The sequence below is a fragment of the Zonotrichia leucophrys genome, chromosome 2 (assembly GCF_028769735.1).
Source record: "Zonotrichia leucophrys gambelii isolate GWCS_2022_RI chromosome 2, RI_Zleu_2.0, whole genome shotgun sequence".
Lineage (NCBI taxonomy): Eukaryota > Metazoa > Chordata > Aves > Passeriformes > Passerellidae > Zonotrichia > Zonotrichia leucophrys.
In genome coordinates this window covers 130,940,884-130,959,590 of record NC_088171.1, presented here as the reverse complement: position 1 = coordinate 130,959,590, position 18,707 = coordinate 130,940,884, and the positions used below count along the sequence as shown (strand labels likewise).

The 18,707-nt window shown below is 41.5% G+C and overlaps 2 protein-coding genes across 3 annotated transcripts in view; both read left to right on the top strand.

Annotated features, from left to right (window-relative positions):
* The window catches only part of MTDH (metadherin), a 34,259-nt gene extending 30,779 nt beyond the window's left edge, over positions 1 to 3,480 (top strand). For both annotated transcript variants that reach the window (XM_064706453.1, XM_064706451.1), the window contains one exon: positions 1,550 to 3,480. In XM_064706453.1, coding sequence (XP_064562523.1) covers positions 1,550 to 1,620 — 71 coding nt within the window. In that variant the 3' untranslated portion in view covers positions 1,621 to 3,480. The remainder of the gene's footprint in view (positions 1 to 1,549) is intronic.
* A 14,726-nt stretch (positions 3,481 to 18,206) lies between these two features.
* The window catches only part of LAPTM4B (lysosomal protein transmembrane 4 beta), a 60,795-nt gene continuing 60,294 nt past the window's right edge, over positions 18,207 to 18,707 (top strand). Inside the window, exon 1 of the mRNA XM_064706450.1 lies at positions 18,207 to 18,523. Coding sequence (XP_064562520.1) covers positions 18,428 to 18,523 — 96 coding nt within the window. The 5' untranslated portion in view covers positions 18,207 to 18,427. The remainder of the gene's footprint in view (positions 18,524 to 18,707) is intronic.

Below are 18,707 nucleotides of genomic sequence, written 5' to 3'. Positions count from 1 at the left end.
AGAGTGTAGTCAGAATGTTTTGCTCTGGGGTTTGAGTTTTAAGTACCATATCAGATCATTGTGTCTTATTTATACATCTTGCCATATTTTTTACTTCCTTAAAGTTAACAGCACCTTGATATTTTTGTTTTCATTGTGATGAAAAATTGGCTTCATATGCTTGGATGACTGAAAATGTCTGTTGGGCTTGTCCTGTCCTTAATAGACATTTGGATTTGGATTTGGACTCATCACCATTGGGACTGGAGCTCCGTGCTGTGACTAAGGAGTTCTGCCAACATTGTTTCAAAGGGCTGCTTGCAACTCTTCAGTGAAGAACAGATGGTTACTACCATTGCAGTTGACAGAATATTTAGCTACCAGAAATGTGGGAAAAAATACAAATAATTCCATTTTCAGCTACTGAGGTCTTTTGATTTCTCAATTTAGCTCATTAGCATCGTTTTCCATATGCTTCCATGTAATCATAGAGGGAAGCAGTTGGTTATTTGGGAGTAGAAAGGTATTGGGTGGAGTTGGTTTTTTTTTTGTAGTCTATCAGCGCATAGATCTGGCTAAATTGCTGCAGGTATTTTTTTTTTTTTTTAAATATGCTGTGCCCAGGAATGTCAAATGTACCCTCTGTTGTACTTGACAGAAGTGTTCGTACTCAAAAGTGTTTGAAGTTACTCACACAGTAAAACAGGAAATTTAGAAGGGAAGTGAGGATGTGAAAGATATTGCTTGGGGAAAAAAAAGATGTTTTGATTCAGATTCTTTAAGAAAATTAATAAATACCGACAATCTATAATAAGTTGCTGGCTAAGTGTTGAAGTACAAAATGAGGTTTTAATGACTTCAGAAGAAGCATGATGACTTTATAGTTACAAAATCTCATTCTGCTGCATTAATTGGCTTCTTGGCTTTGAACACATGAAACAATGGAATATTTCAAGTCAATGTATCAACTTAGAACTTTTCTGGTTCTAAAATATGAAATCTTTTGTGATTGATTCATGTCTCAGCAATTGAAAGAACATCTCTTAGGTTCAGCATGTACAATACTTAATGTTTTTTACTACTTTTGGCAGCCAGCATGTTTTAAGGCAGTCTGTTTTATTAAGAACGTAGTGCTTCTTTATTGGATTATGGATTCCATGTAACCACATCTTTACATAGTTCAATACTTTTAAAAACTACTCAGATATAGTGGTTAAGAGCAGTGTAATCTGGTAAGAGTGAGCATTTAATGTCAATTGTGTACATGTATGTTATTTCTAGGCCAGAAAATAACAATGACTCTACTGTAAGTAATATATTTGCAAAATGAATGGCCTTTCACATTTATCACTCCTAAGTATTTGTGGGATTAAAAAGTAGGATGAAATTGGCATGTGTTGTGTTAGATGCATGCCAATTTCATCCTACTTTTTAATCAGAATAAAACTTCTGGTTGATTATTCTGGATCACTTCCTAATAATACAGTGTGTATTATCCAGGATTTTAAAAGCCAATTCTGTGTAAATAGTCTTAGTCCTAACACTATAATTGTTTTGGTTTTTTTTTTAGCAAAGTCTGAAGAAAGCTGGGAATCTCCCAAACAAGTTAAAAAGAAGAAAAAAGCAAGAAGGGAAACGTGAACTTCTAAGATGGACATTTGTTGCTGAATATTACCATGAAGATTATGCTGTTTATGCAATAATTTGTGAACATGTACAGAATTTTATATAAATTTCAAACAATTTTTAAAAACAGAACTGCTGTGAACACAAACATCTTTAAAAAGGAATCAAATGAAAGTAACTATGATATAGCAAACAGAACATGCTACATTTGAAAGACATTCTGAAGAGTTTGTTTTTCCAACTTTTGGAGAGAGATCTTAATTTAAAAAAAAACTGGTTTTACAACACAGTGCCCTGTTTACAACAGATTATACTCTCATCTACAGCTGCGGATAAAAGATTAATTTCAAGGAAGGGTTTTCTGTAAAAATAATCGTCTACAATAATGGGTGTTTCTTGCCTCGCTTATGAGTGATGCATTAGAAGCACAGAATGTCAACCATTTGAATTTGTTTTATGCCTAAATCAAAGTGCTTTGATTCAATACATAATCTGCCATATCTTTACAGTAAGTTGGTTAGCAAGTCTGCTAGCTATCACAGGAATCTCAAGTGCAAATCATTAACCATTCGTACAGTCAGACCTTCATGGTTTATTATATGAAGTTAACACAATAAAACTGCTTTGGGTTAAAAGTTTGAGAATGTGATTTGAAACTTGAGTATGGTTCATGAAGTTATTTTTTATAATGTCTATTACCTTACTTGAATTATTGAAGATAACAGTATATTTTTAAGAATGCAGTAATGTGCATAAAATTGGTTATCTTTTTCATTCCCTACAGTTCTTGGTTGATTCAGGATCCCATCTAAAATCTATTCTCTCAACTTCTAAACTCATGAAATGAACTGAAATCAAACTTTTCCTTCTCCTAACACTTGTTGACTTACCACACCCAATTCTGTTGTCTATATTACTAAAACTCTGAAGAAATCAAAGTGAATTTTTCACTCACAAATGATTTGGATTTCAAAGATCTGTTGGAGAACTGGAGTAGCTTCAGACAGCTTTAATTGACATTGTCAAAAACAGTTATCAGGAACACATTTTTTTACTGCCTTAACCTGTAGTATGTAGAATGTGTCTAGACTTCTGGACAGGAGTTAGTGTTTTTATATAAAAAAAAATTATGCAAGTAAAGCAGTTGTAAAATAAAGACCATTTCCCGCTTGAAACTGTTAATTAAAATGGCATTGAAGATGTGTTGTCATTTTCAGGCACTGTAATGAGGTGGTATTGAAGTGGAGATGTGTTTGTGTCTGTAAGGTACATGCTCAGCCATGTACACTGTAAATAGCCTTTACAAAATTTGGTTTGCTAAGGATGGTATTTAACATCACCTGGTAAGTTCAGTTGAAGAGTCAGGATTCTTTTCAAATGATTGACTTCTGGTTTTGTGGCACAAATAGAATTGTTAACAGCTGTAACATGTGGTACTGATCAACAATCTTGTGCTCTTACTGTACTCAACTGCAGTTTGACAGTATTGCAAGGCAAGAGCAGATAATGCAGCAAGCTGGGTTTACTTGTACTGAAAATGCACCTGCTAATGGAGAGCTTTCCTAATAAATGGATACTAACTTGCACAGGTATTAACTCCTGTATGTCAGGAACATGACACACTAAATTGAGCTGTTAAAATAAATTGAGCAAATTGATGGTATTGATTTATTTACTGGGAGGGAATAATGTTTATGAGTGATATTTGTCATTATTCATGTGAAATAAATTTAGAACTGAAGTACAGCTTTTCAAGGAGTATCTTAAGGTAAACATGAAAAATAGGATATTATGGAATCATGCAGAGTCCTTTGCATGTAAATAATATTATAATTTTACTTGACTTCATAGTAAAGGTTAAAAATACCCTTTGAATTTGGGTTTTTAATGTATGTCTGAAATCTGTTTCCAATCTGTATGTTATGCTACGAGACTCTTATAGAAAATACAAAGATTTTATGTAATGAAAGAGACTGCCCCCAAGGAATTTCATTGCAAAAACTCTTTTTTCTCTTGAAAATAAAATCTGTGATATTTCTGGATTAGTCAAATAGCTTGTCATCCTGGAAAAAGAAACAAACTAGCTAAAACATAGGAACCCTGCTAACTAGCTGTTGCTGCTAAGCAGGGTCATATAAATGCATAGCCTTCCTTTCAAAATGTTGTGACCTATTTAGCAGCACCTCTTACTGTTTTCTTATTATGCAGTTTCAATGTCTTAGAAAGCGAAACTTGCTTTATTTGACATTCATTGGAGAGGTAGTAACTCTATATCATATTGTCTATAAATAGAAACTTGGTTATCTATGTACTGTCATGTTTCTATGATTCAAGCAGTGGTTAGTCTTAATGATACACTGAATCCAGACTTTGGTACTTGGATAGAGCAAGAAGCCACCATTTTAAAGAAACTTAATTTTTTTTTTCCTTTGGTTTTTTTTCTGTTGTTGTTGAATGCATGGAATGATTTCATAAATCCAATATGTTGTTTTTTTCTAAATACTCTGGAATTATTTGTATGTGTAATTTAAACTTGTGATGATGTGTAATTGGATAGCCATGGCATATTTTTATTTCCTTTGTGGGGAGGGGAAGGTGTACAGAATTCATATGTGCTTGTTACGAAGGTAACTGTGCATTGGTTTGGAGGGGGGTGAAAACTGTATTTCTGATACCCTTTTAGAAGTCTAAAGAAAAAAGTGCAAGTGAAGAGCACTACTTTAATATTTACTAAGAAAGAATGTACATATTAAAAGCATTTCAAAAATTTATAGAAATATTGCTAGTACTGTTGTGTTGTAACTGAATTGTATCTCATTTGAAACTACCCTATTAATAGTTCCTGGCCATGGGATTATCCTGTGAATAAGGCTTTTGGAAAGTGCAGGCATCAGAGTACATGGTTTAAGCAGACTTTCATCTGTTACTTGCTGTGCCTTTAACTCAACTAGGTTCCCAGTCAAGATTTCAGTTGTTAAAAATTGCAGGCCCCTCACAGACACTTGTACCTCTGAGTCTCCTCCTGATGACCACTGACTAAAAATGAGCAGTTCTGATTTTTCAGGCCAGTACTAAAAGATTTTTTCATTGTTCTGCTGTAACTGGAAGGAGACAGCAGGAGAAAGCCTGATAATTTTAATTGCTTCTTAAAATACTCTTCTAAAAATATTTTACTGTTAAAATTCTGAGTGAATTACTTCATTAAAGAACAAGGAGTATCAGCCAAATGAATTTGGGGAAGAAGGAGCAGGAAGGGCTGTGTGACTGATAAGTCTTAACTTGAAAGTAATGTGGCAACAGAATGGATTTTGCTCACTGCAGGACTAACAGAACTGCTGTTAGTTAGGATGGATGTTGGGAGCAAGGTGGGATGACTTCTGTTTCTTCATGGGTGGGGGGTGGAAATTATTGTTGATTGTGTTCTGTATCATGTTATTAATGATTCATGGGTTGTCCTGTTGAAACTTAATTGCATTACAAAAATTGTCTGATTTCCATAGTGGGTCCTTCATTGAGGAAACTCTTGAACTTCTGCTCTTTTAATTTCTGGCTATTTGTACCAAGCTGAAGGTTTCTGGTTCACTGAAAATTGGTTTTTTTAACTGAAACCGATGTCTTTAATAGAGGTGTATTCTGAAAAGTGCATTTAAAACTCTTAACATGAAACTCATGGTTTCAGGAATTCATACAATACTCTTTAAAAAAACATGCTTAGGAACATCTGCAACTATAAAACACATTTGCTGTCTTATTTGTAGCATTAAGTGATCCCCTAACTTGGCTTAGTATTTTTAATTCAGTCCATGGCAGAGGGTAAGCCATGGATCACTCAGAACCAGATTGCCACAATGGGCTCAAAACTGACTAGGTGTGAGGTGGTTCCCTGTTTCTTCACAGATAGCAAGTCCTGTACTAACAGTATTTCCACTTAGCTGTTCAATAGACTCTGACTTCAAGTGATTCCTTATTTCAAATACCTGGTGAAGTATAAATCAAATATTATGTTACTGAGGTGGGTTTTTCAGAGGCTGTTCTGACAAGGGCTGCCACAGTTTTTCATATTTCCTTGGCCAGCCTTACCTATGTAGCTAACAAATAAAGTCATGCCTGGAGCTATGTCTGCAAACAAAGCTCCAGATGGGAGAGAATTCCTCTCTCATGTGATTCTGTAACTTGGACTTGCTCTCAGACAGCTGGGCTTTAATGTGTCTTTTGAAGAGGCTTGGGACCTGGGAGAGCAGCGCCTTCCTGAGCTATGGCCAGTTAGCCAAAAGAGTAGGAGCTGTATCAACTGCTGTCCCTCTGCTGCTGAGGGGTTGGGCATGTGTAAGGACAGGTGCAAGCTTTGCTTCTGCTCTCAAATCTTCAAAGGCACCGTAGAAGATCAATAACCTCGCATTTTCACCTGTTCACAGAGGCAGCCAGTGAATGTGGAAAATACCTGCAGCCATGTCTGAAATCACTGCGGTGTTAATTTTTTTCAAAAAGGGACAGAATCCAGGAAAAGCTTCCCTGGAGAGTAAAGAAGCTAATGATTGCTGGGACTTTCTTAAGAATGCTCTTTTTTTCTGAAAGCACAAAAACAGTTCATCCCCTTTAAAGATAAGGGATGTAGGAGGAGCAAGAACCCCCTTGACTTACTGCAAGGTTCTGAGTCTACTCAAAAGCAAAGCATACCAGAGATGGAAATATGGATCCATACCTATTGAGAACTATGTGGATATTGCCAAGGTGTGCAAAGATGGAGTTAGAAAAGAAAATGCTCAGCTCCAATTGAATTTGGCCAAGATGTCAAAAAAATACAAGAATGGGTTCTTTGGGTATAAAAACATCAAGCAGAAACAGAAGGCAACTACTGTCCCGCTGATAAACAGGACAGGAGCATTAGTCACTGGTAATGCTGAGGCTCTCAGCAGTTCCTTCACCTCTGTCTGCACCAGTACTGCTGGGCCCCTGGCCTTGGCACCAAAAATCCAGGCTGCACAAACACAGAGCCAGCAGTGAGGCTGAGCTATTACAGGAGCTGACATTGCAAGGCTGCTCTCCATCATCTTGGGATGATGTGGACTTGGGGGTATGGCAGAAGACTGAAAAAGGCTAATGTACCCCCATCCACAAGAAAGCCTTAAAGGAGGATCCATGGAATTTTAGGCCCATCAGTCTTGCTTCAGTCCCTGGGAAAATTATGGAACAAAACCTTCTGGTAGCTATCATAAGTCAGTTGAGGCACAGGATCACCGACATAGATGGACAAAGGACAAACTGAGCTTGACAAACCTGGTCACCCTCTGTGACAAAGCAAGTTGCTTGGTTGGTGTGGGCTGGGTGTACATTGCCTCCTGAATTTCTCCAAGGCTTCAGAATGGTTTCCCACAGCCTCCCTCTGAAAAGCAGATGGGCTGTGGTGTGGATGGATGCTCCATGTGGGAACTGGCTGAGGCAGCACCCAGCGGGTGCTGGTCAATGGCTCCTCCTCAAATGGGCAGCGAGGCACGAGTGGGGTCCCCTGGGATTGGTGTTGGGCCCAGCTCTGCTTAATATCCTCAGAAAGTGATTGGGAAGATGGGATCAAGTGCACCATGATGAAGTTTCCCAGCAACACCAAACTGAGTGGGAAAGTGGATGCTTTGGAAGAGAGAGCCACCCTGCAGGAAGATTTGGATAGGCTGGAGAGTGGCTAACAAGAATCTGATGAAGTCCAGCAAGGGCAATCATCAGGTCTTGCACCTGGGAAAACAACCCAGGTGTGCAGCACCATAGGGCTGGCATCCACCCAGCTGGGGAGCATCTCTGTGGAAAGGGATCTGGGGATCCAGGTGGACAATCAGATCAGCATGAGCAAACAGTGCTGTGCTGGCACAGAGAGCCAACGGGGTGCTGGGCTGCATCCACAAGGGCATCACCAGCAGAGATCCAGAAGTCATTGTCCCACTCTGCTCAGAGCTCATCAGGCCACACTGGAACGCTGTGCTCAGTTTTGGTCCCTGCTGTGCAGAAAAGATGTGGACAGGCTGGAGAGGGTCCAGAGAAGAGCCACAAACTGGGAAGCCTGTGACAGGGGAAAAGGCTGAGAGAACTGGGTTTGTTCAGCCTTGAGAAAAGAGGACTTAGGGGAGACCTTATCACCATGTTCCACTATTTAAAGAAAAAGTAGACTCCCTTTATACAAGAAGCCACATGGGAAAGTCCAGGGATAACGGGTACAAGTTATTCCTGAGGAGGTTCCAATTGGACACATGGGGAAATTTTTTCACAAAGAGAACAATCAGCCTTTGGAATAATCTCCCCAGGGGAGTTGTGGATTTCCCCAACATTGAAGACTTTTGAGATCCAGATGAATAGATTGCTGGGCCATCTTGTCTCGACTGTGCTTTTGCCTACAAAGATTGGATCAGATGATCCTTGTACTGTACTTTAAAACAAACAAAAAAACAAAAAGTAAAAAAGCCAATGCCACCACCAAAAGCCATAAAGCTCAATAAAGGCACTTTATTGTTTGAATGCAGTAAAATTATGAACAGAAAACAGACTACAGTAAAATTCTTCATCACTGCTACCTGTCTTTCCACAAGTGGTTTGGGTTTTTTCCTGCGGTATACATAAAATGCATCTCAAGAATTGTATTTCTATCAATCAAATTCTGCAGTTACCAGGGTGATTTTCTCCCAAAGTTTGAGACTTTGTCAGGTCTATGTGTTCTTCAAAGACTCTACTGCTTTAGGTTGCTGCAGTGTTAAACAGTATCCTTTTCATAACCACCACCATATGGCTTCTGAATCATGGAAGAATGTAATTCCATCAGTGATAGTGTGAGGGGGAATAAAGTCTATAAATTCAGTGATAAAAAAGCCTGTAGTCTTGACCCAACTGAGGTTTGTCAGGGGCAGTTTAGGACAGGGCAGCTGCCTCAGGTGCCTGTTTCAAGTCATGTTACAAGTAACCCTGCTGTGCCAGCATCATGTTTCATTTGACTTTTGAAGTATGTTGTTCCAGTTTTGTGCCTTAGTTACACTGCCTTTTAGCCTGGCTGCAAAGTTGGAGTCTTTCAATTGCTTTGAATTTTTTTCAGGTTAAACTCCTTCTCCCTGAACTCTTGCCTGCATGGTCTGAGTAGCCCAGAAAAACCAAATCTGAGACTGCATGGTGGCTCTTGCAGAGCAGTGGCCAGCACCCAGCAGCAGCAATGCCAGCTCAGCCTAACCCTGCCCTGCCCCTCGGCCTCACCTCCAGCAGGGGCAAAGGCAGCTGTTAAATCAGAGGGGGGCTGTGATGATACTTGAGAATTGTTCTTGCTCCAGAATTATTCTGGCTCTCTGGTGTTTCTGCTGTAAGTCAAGTCTGTGGCCTGTGTAGAGTGGGGTTAATATTGGTGTTGCATTAAGTATGAGACTCACACAATTGTATTTAACAGTTGAGGTCCACCTTGAGGCATGATGGTCTGTCATCTTCATGCCTGGCTGCTTATTTAAAAACACTTTAAAATCTTCCTAAGCAGATATTTTCAATATTTTCTTCATTTTTGTTGGAATTCTTTTCTGCATTTTCCAAGGATGGAAGTGCAAACAGCAGTCTGCTCTTAACAAATGTGTTTATTTAATTAAAAAAAAAAAGACAAACCTATCTTTTTAATAAACAAAAATAATGATACTTGGACTTCACCTGTGTATTGAACACTTCTGAACAGCAGTACTAGTAGTAAGAAGTACTTAAGTGCTTTTCTGGAGTGGGACCAGCACTTGATAGAATTGAGCTGGCAAATCAATACTCTTCTATTTTATATTCATATACTACAGACATGCAGTTCAAAGTCATCCAACTCATGCAGCAGCCTGCTGTTAACCATGGAGATCCTTCATGATGTTTTAGGAGCATGTCTTTTTCTGTGAGCCCTAAGCAGGCATGCAGAATAGAAAATTTAGTGACTGTTTTTGTAATTATTAAAACACTTTAACTTGTACTGCCTTGAATACAAAAAATATTTTATAGAGATGCATAATTGAAGGGTTCCAAAGCCTCACACATGACTGAGAGAGGCAGGTTTTACATACCCAAAGATTGCCATATGTTTTGGATTTCTGCAATCACATCATGTGAATGCTAAACTATGGTCAAACTTAGTCAGAAGTCATATGTGTCACATTAGAAAATAACTTTTTATCTGTTTCATTTTGAGGCAGAACATCTTGTGCAGAGCAAGATCGCTATGGGAAAGCAGGACTGCAAGTGCTTCACTTTACATTAAGAATTCTATCTCTAAAAGTCTTGAATTTGCACTAGTATGCCACTGGAATTTGTGCTGCCAGAGAGCATTGTGCTGGAACACATTTTCTTATGTGAACATTTAATGTAATGTTAACATCTCTTGAGAGCACCACGCTGTTATCTTTCACACAGTGTTTCACTTTTGCTTTGTGTTGCTGCTGTATGGAGGACAGGACATGATACTGTTGGAGGCTTTAAACTCTTTACAGCCAAATATTCCTAATATTTCTTGAGCAGTCTACCTCAAAAAAGGTAATTTAAAACTGAAGTTTAACTGAAGAAAGAATTCCTAATTGCTTTTTTTTTTTTGCCTTTTTTTTTTCTTATGTCAAATCGGCAGCTCAGCCCTGCTCCAAATGAAGTGAGCTATCAAGAGTGTGTTCTGTCAGGGCTTCAAGGATGTCTCCATCAGCATCAGCATGGTAAAACTCACAGTGAGGAGTCTTTTGTCTTACAAATACAAAACTGCCCCACATGGCAGTTAAGTGGCTTAAAGGCTCATATACATTAAACATCAAAAGAGAAGGGAAAATATGTACAGATTTGCATTTTCAAACTATGTTTGAGTTTGGAGAATGTCATGTTAGTGATCAGTGATCTTTACATTAAAAATGAAAAGAAAGTTCTCTCCAAAGTGGCAAATGTGTGTTGTTCTGGTCTGCAGAGATGGGGTTTCTGAAAGCTAAGACTAAACCTCTGGTATTCCAAAGGTTTATTCATAGATGTTTGACACTAAATGAGTTGCAGTGCAGATGGTGAGTTACAATTGTGTCTTACTGCAATTACACTTTCTCTGTGCCTTGACTAGTGCATTTCTGAATACCACTGTGAGCTGGGACAGCTCTGCAATGTTGGCTCAGTCAGGATTTCCCAAAGTTGCCTAAGGCTATAATCAAACATGTTCAGACATGTGCATGCCTATAAAATGCTTTACAGTCTCAGTATAGTAATATACATTGATAACCTATATTGGGACACAGCAGAAAGCTGTGTGATTGTGAGATGTGCTTTTGAAACAATGTTTATACTGCACCTGGAGGTCAGCTGGCAAGTAATGCTATTTCACTGGAATTGTATTGGCATTTATTATGTGATTTGCTATGCAAAAGATGAAGAATTAGAGATATGATTTAAACTATCACTGTTACTTCTGGCATTAGGTATCTTAGGAGGATGTTTAGGAGACAGTGATGAAGAGAAGCCAAGAGTGGCTTTGGTTTTTATAATTAGGAGAATGTTAGCAGCCTTGATCTTTCTTTTCTTTAGAAGAAACAATACAAAATATACAGTATTAGCTTCAGTCTCATCCCACGCACACATATACATGGTACTGGTGGCTCCATCTTATGTAGCTTTAAATCTAGATTTCCTAGTTGCATTTCCTAATACATACAAATGATTTACAAATTGGAACAAACTTAATCCAATTAAACTTTCTGCACCATCAGCATTGTTCAGAAGTGTTTCCCTTGCTCTTGAAGCAGTAATATCATCAGTGCTGTATCTCTGCACTTCATGAAGGACATATCCTCAACCTGTAATTACTTATAGTGCATATAAAAGGTTACATTGCATGTACAGTACTTGCAGTCTGCCTCTGCAGAAAAAGGCACATATTGGCTAACTGGGTTTGTATTGCTATCGTGTGCTCAGCAAATCAATCATCAAGGGGATTCAGGACAGACAGCTGGAGGGGACAAACCCAGCTGATATTTTCACAGCACAAAGCCACCAGCTCCTATGGCATGCTCTGCAGGCTTGGCTGGAAAGCAATTGATCTCCATTGGTGACTCCCTAATAAGCAGTGGATGGGTAAACAAGCAGGGGATGTGACACTATGAGGAAGTTAAGTGTTTTTTTCAGCATAGAAAACAATACACGTGAGACTGAAAGTTTCTGTAAGGTTCTGTAGCAAACCTCTGCCTGCAGTGAGCACTGCTGAGAAGAACTGGATGGCATTCCCTGGAGTTTGTTTGAGACTACAGCAGACTTGGAAGAGAGCAGGAAAAGTGGGATAACTCCATAGATATTCAAAGTAATGATGTTAATGCTTTTCAGTTGCTTTAAAGTTGGAAGTAGCTCAAAGCTCCAGGTTTTGGCACATTTGGCTTAATAGTCAGAAGACTAAAGTGTATCTGGAGCAAAGTCTAAGCAGGTCCCCAGGTGAAGTGGTGAGTTACTGCATGAAGCCTGACTGGCATCTGAAAATCTGAAACTGAGAAGTGCTTCCTCTATAAGTTACAGGCAGTAATAAATCTCAGTTATGGAAGATGTGTTGTTTCAATTCTTCTTGACTGTACTTAAAATCAGCATTGGTTCTCACTAGAATGTAAGGACATGATTTGTCACTAGACTGAGATTGTTGATAGAAGACAAGATGATCATGAGTTCTACTAGATATAACCAAAAAAAAAAGTCCAAACAGGTATGTAAACAAAACATGTTTGATGGGAATGTCTACATCTTTTTATATTAAAACAGAAAAAAAGGTGGTCTTTTAAAAGAAGGGGAAAACCCACAATGGCATAATGAAGAAGGGAATTAAATCTGGAAACATTCCCAGTGTTGAACCATACTCAAATGAATCTATAAATTAAACATTAACTAATCTAACTAATGGAACTAAAAGGAAGTAAATGCTGTTTGATGTATATTAGCTTTTCTTAGAAGGCTTGCCTCTCCTATCAATCAAAGACCTGTGACCTCTCTGCAAACTCAACACAGTATTAAAAACTGTCACAGAGATTTCCTTTGCTCAAGCAATCTGGCAAGCAGTGAGAGTGCTGGCAACACAACAACCAATTTATCCAACCGCCCCATCTCATCCTTGCATGCTGTACTTTATGTTCTATAACTGGCTACAGATTATGGATAAAATGTCCCAGTCTGTTTAATGCTGTGTCCAGCATAAGCATTCAGGCCAAAAGACCAAAAAGCTCCAAGCATGACCTTCCACTGGGTTGGTGTAGTAAAAGGTCAAGTGTAAATCAGGTGATGTTTTAATCCAAGTAGTGGAGAGGAATGGGGGTACAATCCCAATCCTGTGTGCATTGAATAAATGAATACTGTTATGCCTGATACCCGCCGTTTTAAAAGCTTGTACAAAACTGTCTAGATCCCCACACTGGTGAGGGAAGCAATAAACATGCTTAAAGGAATGAAAGCAGTGTCTGATAAGCAGAAAGTTAATTTATCAAAAAAATTGCAGAAGAGTTTGTGTAGAGTAGAAATTATTCGGATATGAAGTGGTAAAGGGCTCATTAGCCTGGTGGAGAAGAGTTGATGAGTTTTAGTTGGATACAGGACGCCCGCACCTTCCAATTTTGTTGATAACAGTTGCAAACAGTGGTGATGTCTGCACTTCTCAGTATCTTCAGGTATGCTGAGCCAGCAGGGGAAAACCAGGAGAACTGAAAAATTACAGAAATTCACAGACTTCAAGGGCAAAAGGAGAGAGTTCTGTTTTGTTAAGGTACTGGCAGAGCCAGGCTATAAGTCCAGTGTAAATATCTTCTTGAAGGAAAACGTGAGCCTCTGGCAGCCCTGTGCAAAAGGGATTGAGAAAGAACAGCACAGGCAGGGGAGAGGAGAGCAGGGGTAGACACAAAAGAGCCACATGCCTTGGTATGCAGGCATTCCCTGTGGAGAGATCTCTGAGGAGATGCAGCCCAGGGAAAGCAAACTGTATCTGAGGGAAAGCTTCAACAACATGTAACCAAATTGCAAATCTGCTGCCAAGCAAATAATTAGATAACTGCCCAGCTTATTTTTGAGGTTTCTTGCAAATGCAGCACAGATGATTTCATCTCATCCAAAATGTTACAATTAATCTGTGAGGCTGGCATGAATGAGAAGGCCAGAAGAAAAAAGAGCTGAATGTCAGTGTACTCTAGAATCATTTCTTGTGAGTCCTATATTTTCAGAGCAAAATTGAGAGGCTTTCAAGTAAGAAAAGGGAGGAAAGAAGTATGCAGTAAAACAAGCTTTTCCTTGGAGAACATTTCAGCTCTTGGCAGGGCAATATATCGAAATATTTTAATAACATGTTTCTTAAAATCACCACCTTCAAGTAGAATTATGAAGTTTGGCACAAGGAAGCTGGAGTTACAAGTACACTTTACCATCAGGAAGGAAAATGGGCAAGTATATAAATTTCCTAAGATATTAGAATCACTATCTTCTATAAGACAAATCATGAGAAAATATCCCAGTAGTGAGCTAAAAAGTTCCAGGCATTTCTCTCAACAAATTTTAAAGATTTAAACTGAAATTTTAAAAGAAAGAAGAAATTTTTAAAAACCAACCCAAACACCAACCATTCGTTGTCCATTGTTTGGTGCTGAAACACAAGAATTTTGCTTTGCAAGCACATCAAGCTGTGTCATTGCAATGGCTTTCTTACAGGCTCTGTGCTCTGAGTTGTATCACACGAGAGAAAATACTGTTCTCTGATCCTTTTTAGGCAAACCAGGGGAATTAATGACCTCTTGAACCCAATCTGGATCGTAGCAGCAGCCCTATCTGATTGCATGTTGGGCAGTCCTTGTGGCAGAGGGGTAGTGTCAGACTTTTACTGGAGGCTTACTTCTTTTAGAAAGTACGGGTGTTTTTTAAACTTCATTACATGAAGTATTCCTACAGCTCTGAATACTTGAATCACTTGCAGTCATCCTGAAACACAGGTTCTGAAGCAGGCTGAACAAAAGGACTCTTAAAATGGCTCTTTACTACGACAAGAGTCTCTTCCTCAAAGTCGTCACCTCCGTGTGCCTGAGGACAATACCCAGACCTTGGTTTCTGGGCAATGTTTAACCCTTTTCTTATCTTAATTTGCCAAATACAAAACAATTAAGAATACCTTTGTTCACTCTGGAGCACGCGGCTAATCCTGCAAGCAGGAGATGCGATTCTCTTGAGCTGCCCTTTTGTTTAAGCGCTGTAGGCAATGCTGGGCAGCAGTGTAATTGAATTATTCAAAGCAGTTGAGCTATGCTGCACCCCCTCTGTGGGGGCAGATAGAAGGTGGGAGTCACAAGCAGTTCCTAAGCCACCTGTCCTCTTCCAGCAATCTTGTTCAGACAGGTATTAACAGTGTCGGGGAGTAGCAGTAACCAATTTTAGTGAGCACTAGAAAGCGCAAGAAAATGCTGAATGGGCCAGAGCATCCTCTGGCAGGAGGGAGAAGTTGTCTCTGCAGTGAGAAGATCACGGGGGAGAGATGGGGAATACCGAGCAGGAGCAGGAGCAGGACACGGAGTGCAGCTCAGGGACAGCTGGCAGAGCAGCCAAGGGGGCTGAGTCCCGCCCCAGCAGAGCTCTCAGGGTGCTCTGTGGGGAGTGACCGGCTGTGTGAATGGAGTTCAGCGATGTGCAGCTCTGCTGCGGTCAGAGGGGCAGGCAGGAGCCACGAGCCCGCATTTCCTTTCTGGGTACACCCCACAGCCCTCACGCTGACCGGCGGCTGAGCGAGGGTGTGTCAGGCTGTGACCCTGTGCAGTGTTTAATTTCAGCATTGAGTGTTCCTTTGGAAAAAATTCTTACCATACGGATCCCACTGCAAAAATTATTTATTTTTTCAGCACTGCTGAAACAAGTGCTTGTAAGTAAGCTGGTAATTCTCTTGACTTCGTCTCACTTGCTGAGCAAGACAGTGATACTGATCCTGTTCAAGTTTTGATGAATAAAGATGACAATCTCGAGTATCTGTTGTACCTCTGGAAACCTTGGCAAAACTCAGGTGTCATCCAGTTTACAAGTTGCCCCTGTTGCACCTTAAATGATTTTCCATCATCAGGGTGTAAGATCAGGTATTCAGGATTCAAAACCCCCTCTGTAACATGTGCTTTTCATTTCTTGCTTTGTAAGGCAAAGTGAGAGACGTGGAAGTTTTACTTAGAGAGGCTGTATTGAGGAGGGTCTGTGTCTGTGGCAATGCTCAGGCTCTGAACACTCCCACCACCAAAAACTTGCCAAGCAAACCAAATACAGCTCGTTATAAATCAGAGAGTGACATGAAGCCTGATGTTTCCTGCTCTTTCCCATCAGGCTTTTTGAATGGAAATTAATAATTATACAGGAAACTGCTCTGAAGTGATTAGTGTTTGCTGCTTATTTTTTCTTCCTTTTCCTTCTGAGAATATGGGGGTTAAAGCCACTGATGGGAAACCCTAAGTGAAAGCAGACATGCAGTTAACCTCTCCTCACAGAGAGAAGGGCTGTGCTGGAGGGTGTTATAAACTGTGTCTGCCTCTCACAGCTCCAGACCCGAGTTCCTCCTGCCTGGCTGCTAAAGCCCAGCTTGTTGTGCCCATCCCAGGCTGAGGGATGCAGCTGCGGCTTTCCCGTTTGCAGGCACAGGAGCCCGGCAGGGACAGCTGCACAGATGGCCACAGACAAGGTGCTTCCCTCATCTCTGCCTCCTACACGTAGGAGTAGGACTCACAGAAGATCCGAGCAGAGACCAGCTGGTCCAGCTTGATGCTTGCAAACAAATAACACCCACCCACCCACTGATCCCTCACTGATCCCCCCAGCAGCTGGCACTTGCTCCTTACAGTGCCCACACACAGTGTGCAGAGGGGAAACTACAGAGAGACACTTAAGAAAGGTTTTATAAGAAGTGAGGGTGAGCAGGCAGTCTGTCCAGCCAGACTCTGCACACGATTCACCTCCTTTATACCCCTGTCTGTCTGATCCTCCTTCTGCTCCTTCCTGATCTCCCTCCTCTAATTATTGTCTCCCCTTTGCTCCTTCGCAATCCCCTTCCTCTAATGATTCCTTCCAAAGTTTTGCAGAGTCCTCCTCAAATACCCCAAACCCTCCTGTTCTTCTTGTTTCCCCTTCTTATCAGTTCCAAACTGCAGGTGACCCTTCCCAGAGCTCTTCAATGGGCCATCAGTCAGTAACCTGACACTTCTGCGTTTTGGCATTGTCTCTCTGGTCCCTTTTCCACCAGGTTTGCATCTGTGTGCCCTTGTTTATGGAATCCCCCTTAATTTATTGCCTCTGCCTTGAAAAGGTCAGGTGCTTGGTCAATAGCCCTCATGAACCAGATGCTCCTGCCTTCCTCAAGAGATGCATGCAAGGGTTTCATCTCTAGCTTTCCTACTCTCTGGCATTAAAGGACAAGGTCTCTCAAGGTTATCAGTGAGATAGTCCAGACCCCATGGCTGGTGATTTTCCTTTGACCTCTGGAATATTTGTCAATAGTGATGTTGCATTTTACAAGAATTTTAGTTTCATTTTTGAATATCAATCTTAAAAATATACGGCTTATGCATAGAATCTAGTCAAAATTATAAATTCAGGGCTACATGGCTTTTCCTTTTATACACAAAAATTCCTGCCAACCCCTTGCCAGTTTTAAAAGGACAAACTAGGAACAGAGGTTATGTAAAATTTCTACCTCAAGTATTTTTAATTTAATTTACTATAGTGGCTTTATAAGTAGGGATAAAGCACAGTTAGAATATTCATCTGTGCCAAGTTAGCTTTTATCTTGAAGTTCCTGTTCTGTGCAGATGTATGTATGTATGAAATAATGAAGAGCCTCAAAGTAACCATATAGGGAAGCACTGGAGTATTTTTAATGTTATATTTTGATGATAAATCGTGGGATTTGGTGGCAAGCAAAGATGGATGGCAGTAAATAAATTATGCTTAGGGTCAGAGTAGACATACAGACCTTCTGACAGTATTTTCTTCATTGTTTCATCTGGAGGACAAATAATAAAACATGAAAAGTCAGCTGCTTAGTAGGAAGTTCAGCTCAAATTTGCACAGTGCTTGAATATGCAGGACTGGGTCCTTCCTCCTAACGATGCGTGTTCTCCAGCATCATCAAGACATTAACTGCAGGTAGTGGCCATGAGCTCAAGGTTACCTTGTATATCAGTGACACGAGGAAATTCCAGGCACCCCAATAGCAGCAACTTTGGGAGGGGATCAGGAGGGCACTGTGAAAGAAAACAAAGGCTCATGGATGCAGAACTTGGGGTAAATTCCAAACATTCCATGACCTCCTCCAATATTATCTTTCCTTATAGAGAAATAGAGATTATTTCTGCTACTTTGCCACTCAAAAATTGCCAGGAGCCCTACAAGCTTTGCCAAGGAAGCGCCGAGCCGGTTCGCCCTCACGGGGCTCGTTCCAGGCGCGGCGGGGAGCATCCCTAAGGAGCATCCCCTAAGGAGCATCTCCCCAGGGAGCATTCCCTGAGGAGCTTCCCCTGAGGAGCATCCCTGAGGAGCGTTCCACGGGAGCGGCCGTGGCCCGGCAGCGCTGGGGCCGGGCTGCCGCTCGCTGAGCGCCCGGGACTGCGCATCCCGAAACCCTCCCGCGCTTCGGGGCCGGGCTGCTGCTGCTGCTGCTGCGGGGACAGACGCCCGCAGAGCCCTCAGAGCCCCCTCCGCCCTGCTGGGCCGTGCCGTGCCGTGCCGTGCCGTGCTCTCGGTCCCGCCCGCCGGGAGGGGCGGCCTCAGCCCGATCCCAGCCTGGTCCCGCCCCGCGGAGCGGCGCGGACAGAGACGCGGAGCGGCGGAGCCCCGAGGAGCCGCCGAGATGCTGAGCTCGCCCTGGGCGCGTTTCTACTCCAACAGCTGCTGCCTCTGCTGCCATGTCCGCACCGGCACCATCATCCTCGGCGTGTGGTACCTGGTAAGCGGGGCCCGGCTCCGGGCGCTCGACGCCGCTGCGGGGGCAGCCTGGGGGGCGGCTCCGTGGGTGGCGGTGCCGATCGCAGCGGCTCCGGTGCCCGGGCGGGTTTCGGAGGGAGCCGCGCTGTTGGAGCGGAGGAATGCGCAGGCAGCTCCGCGCCGCTGATCCCGGCGGGCACCGGCTC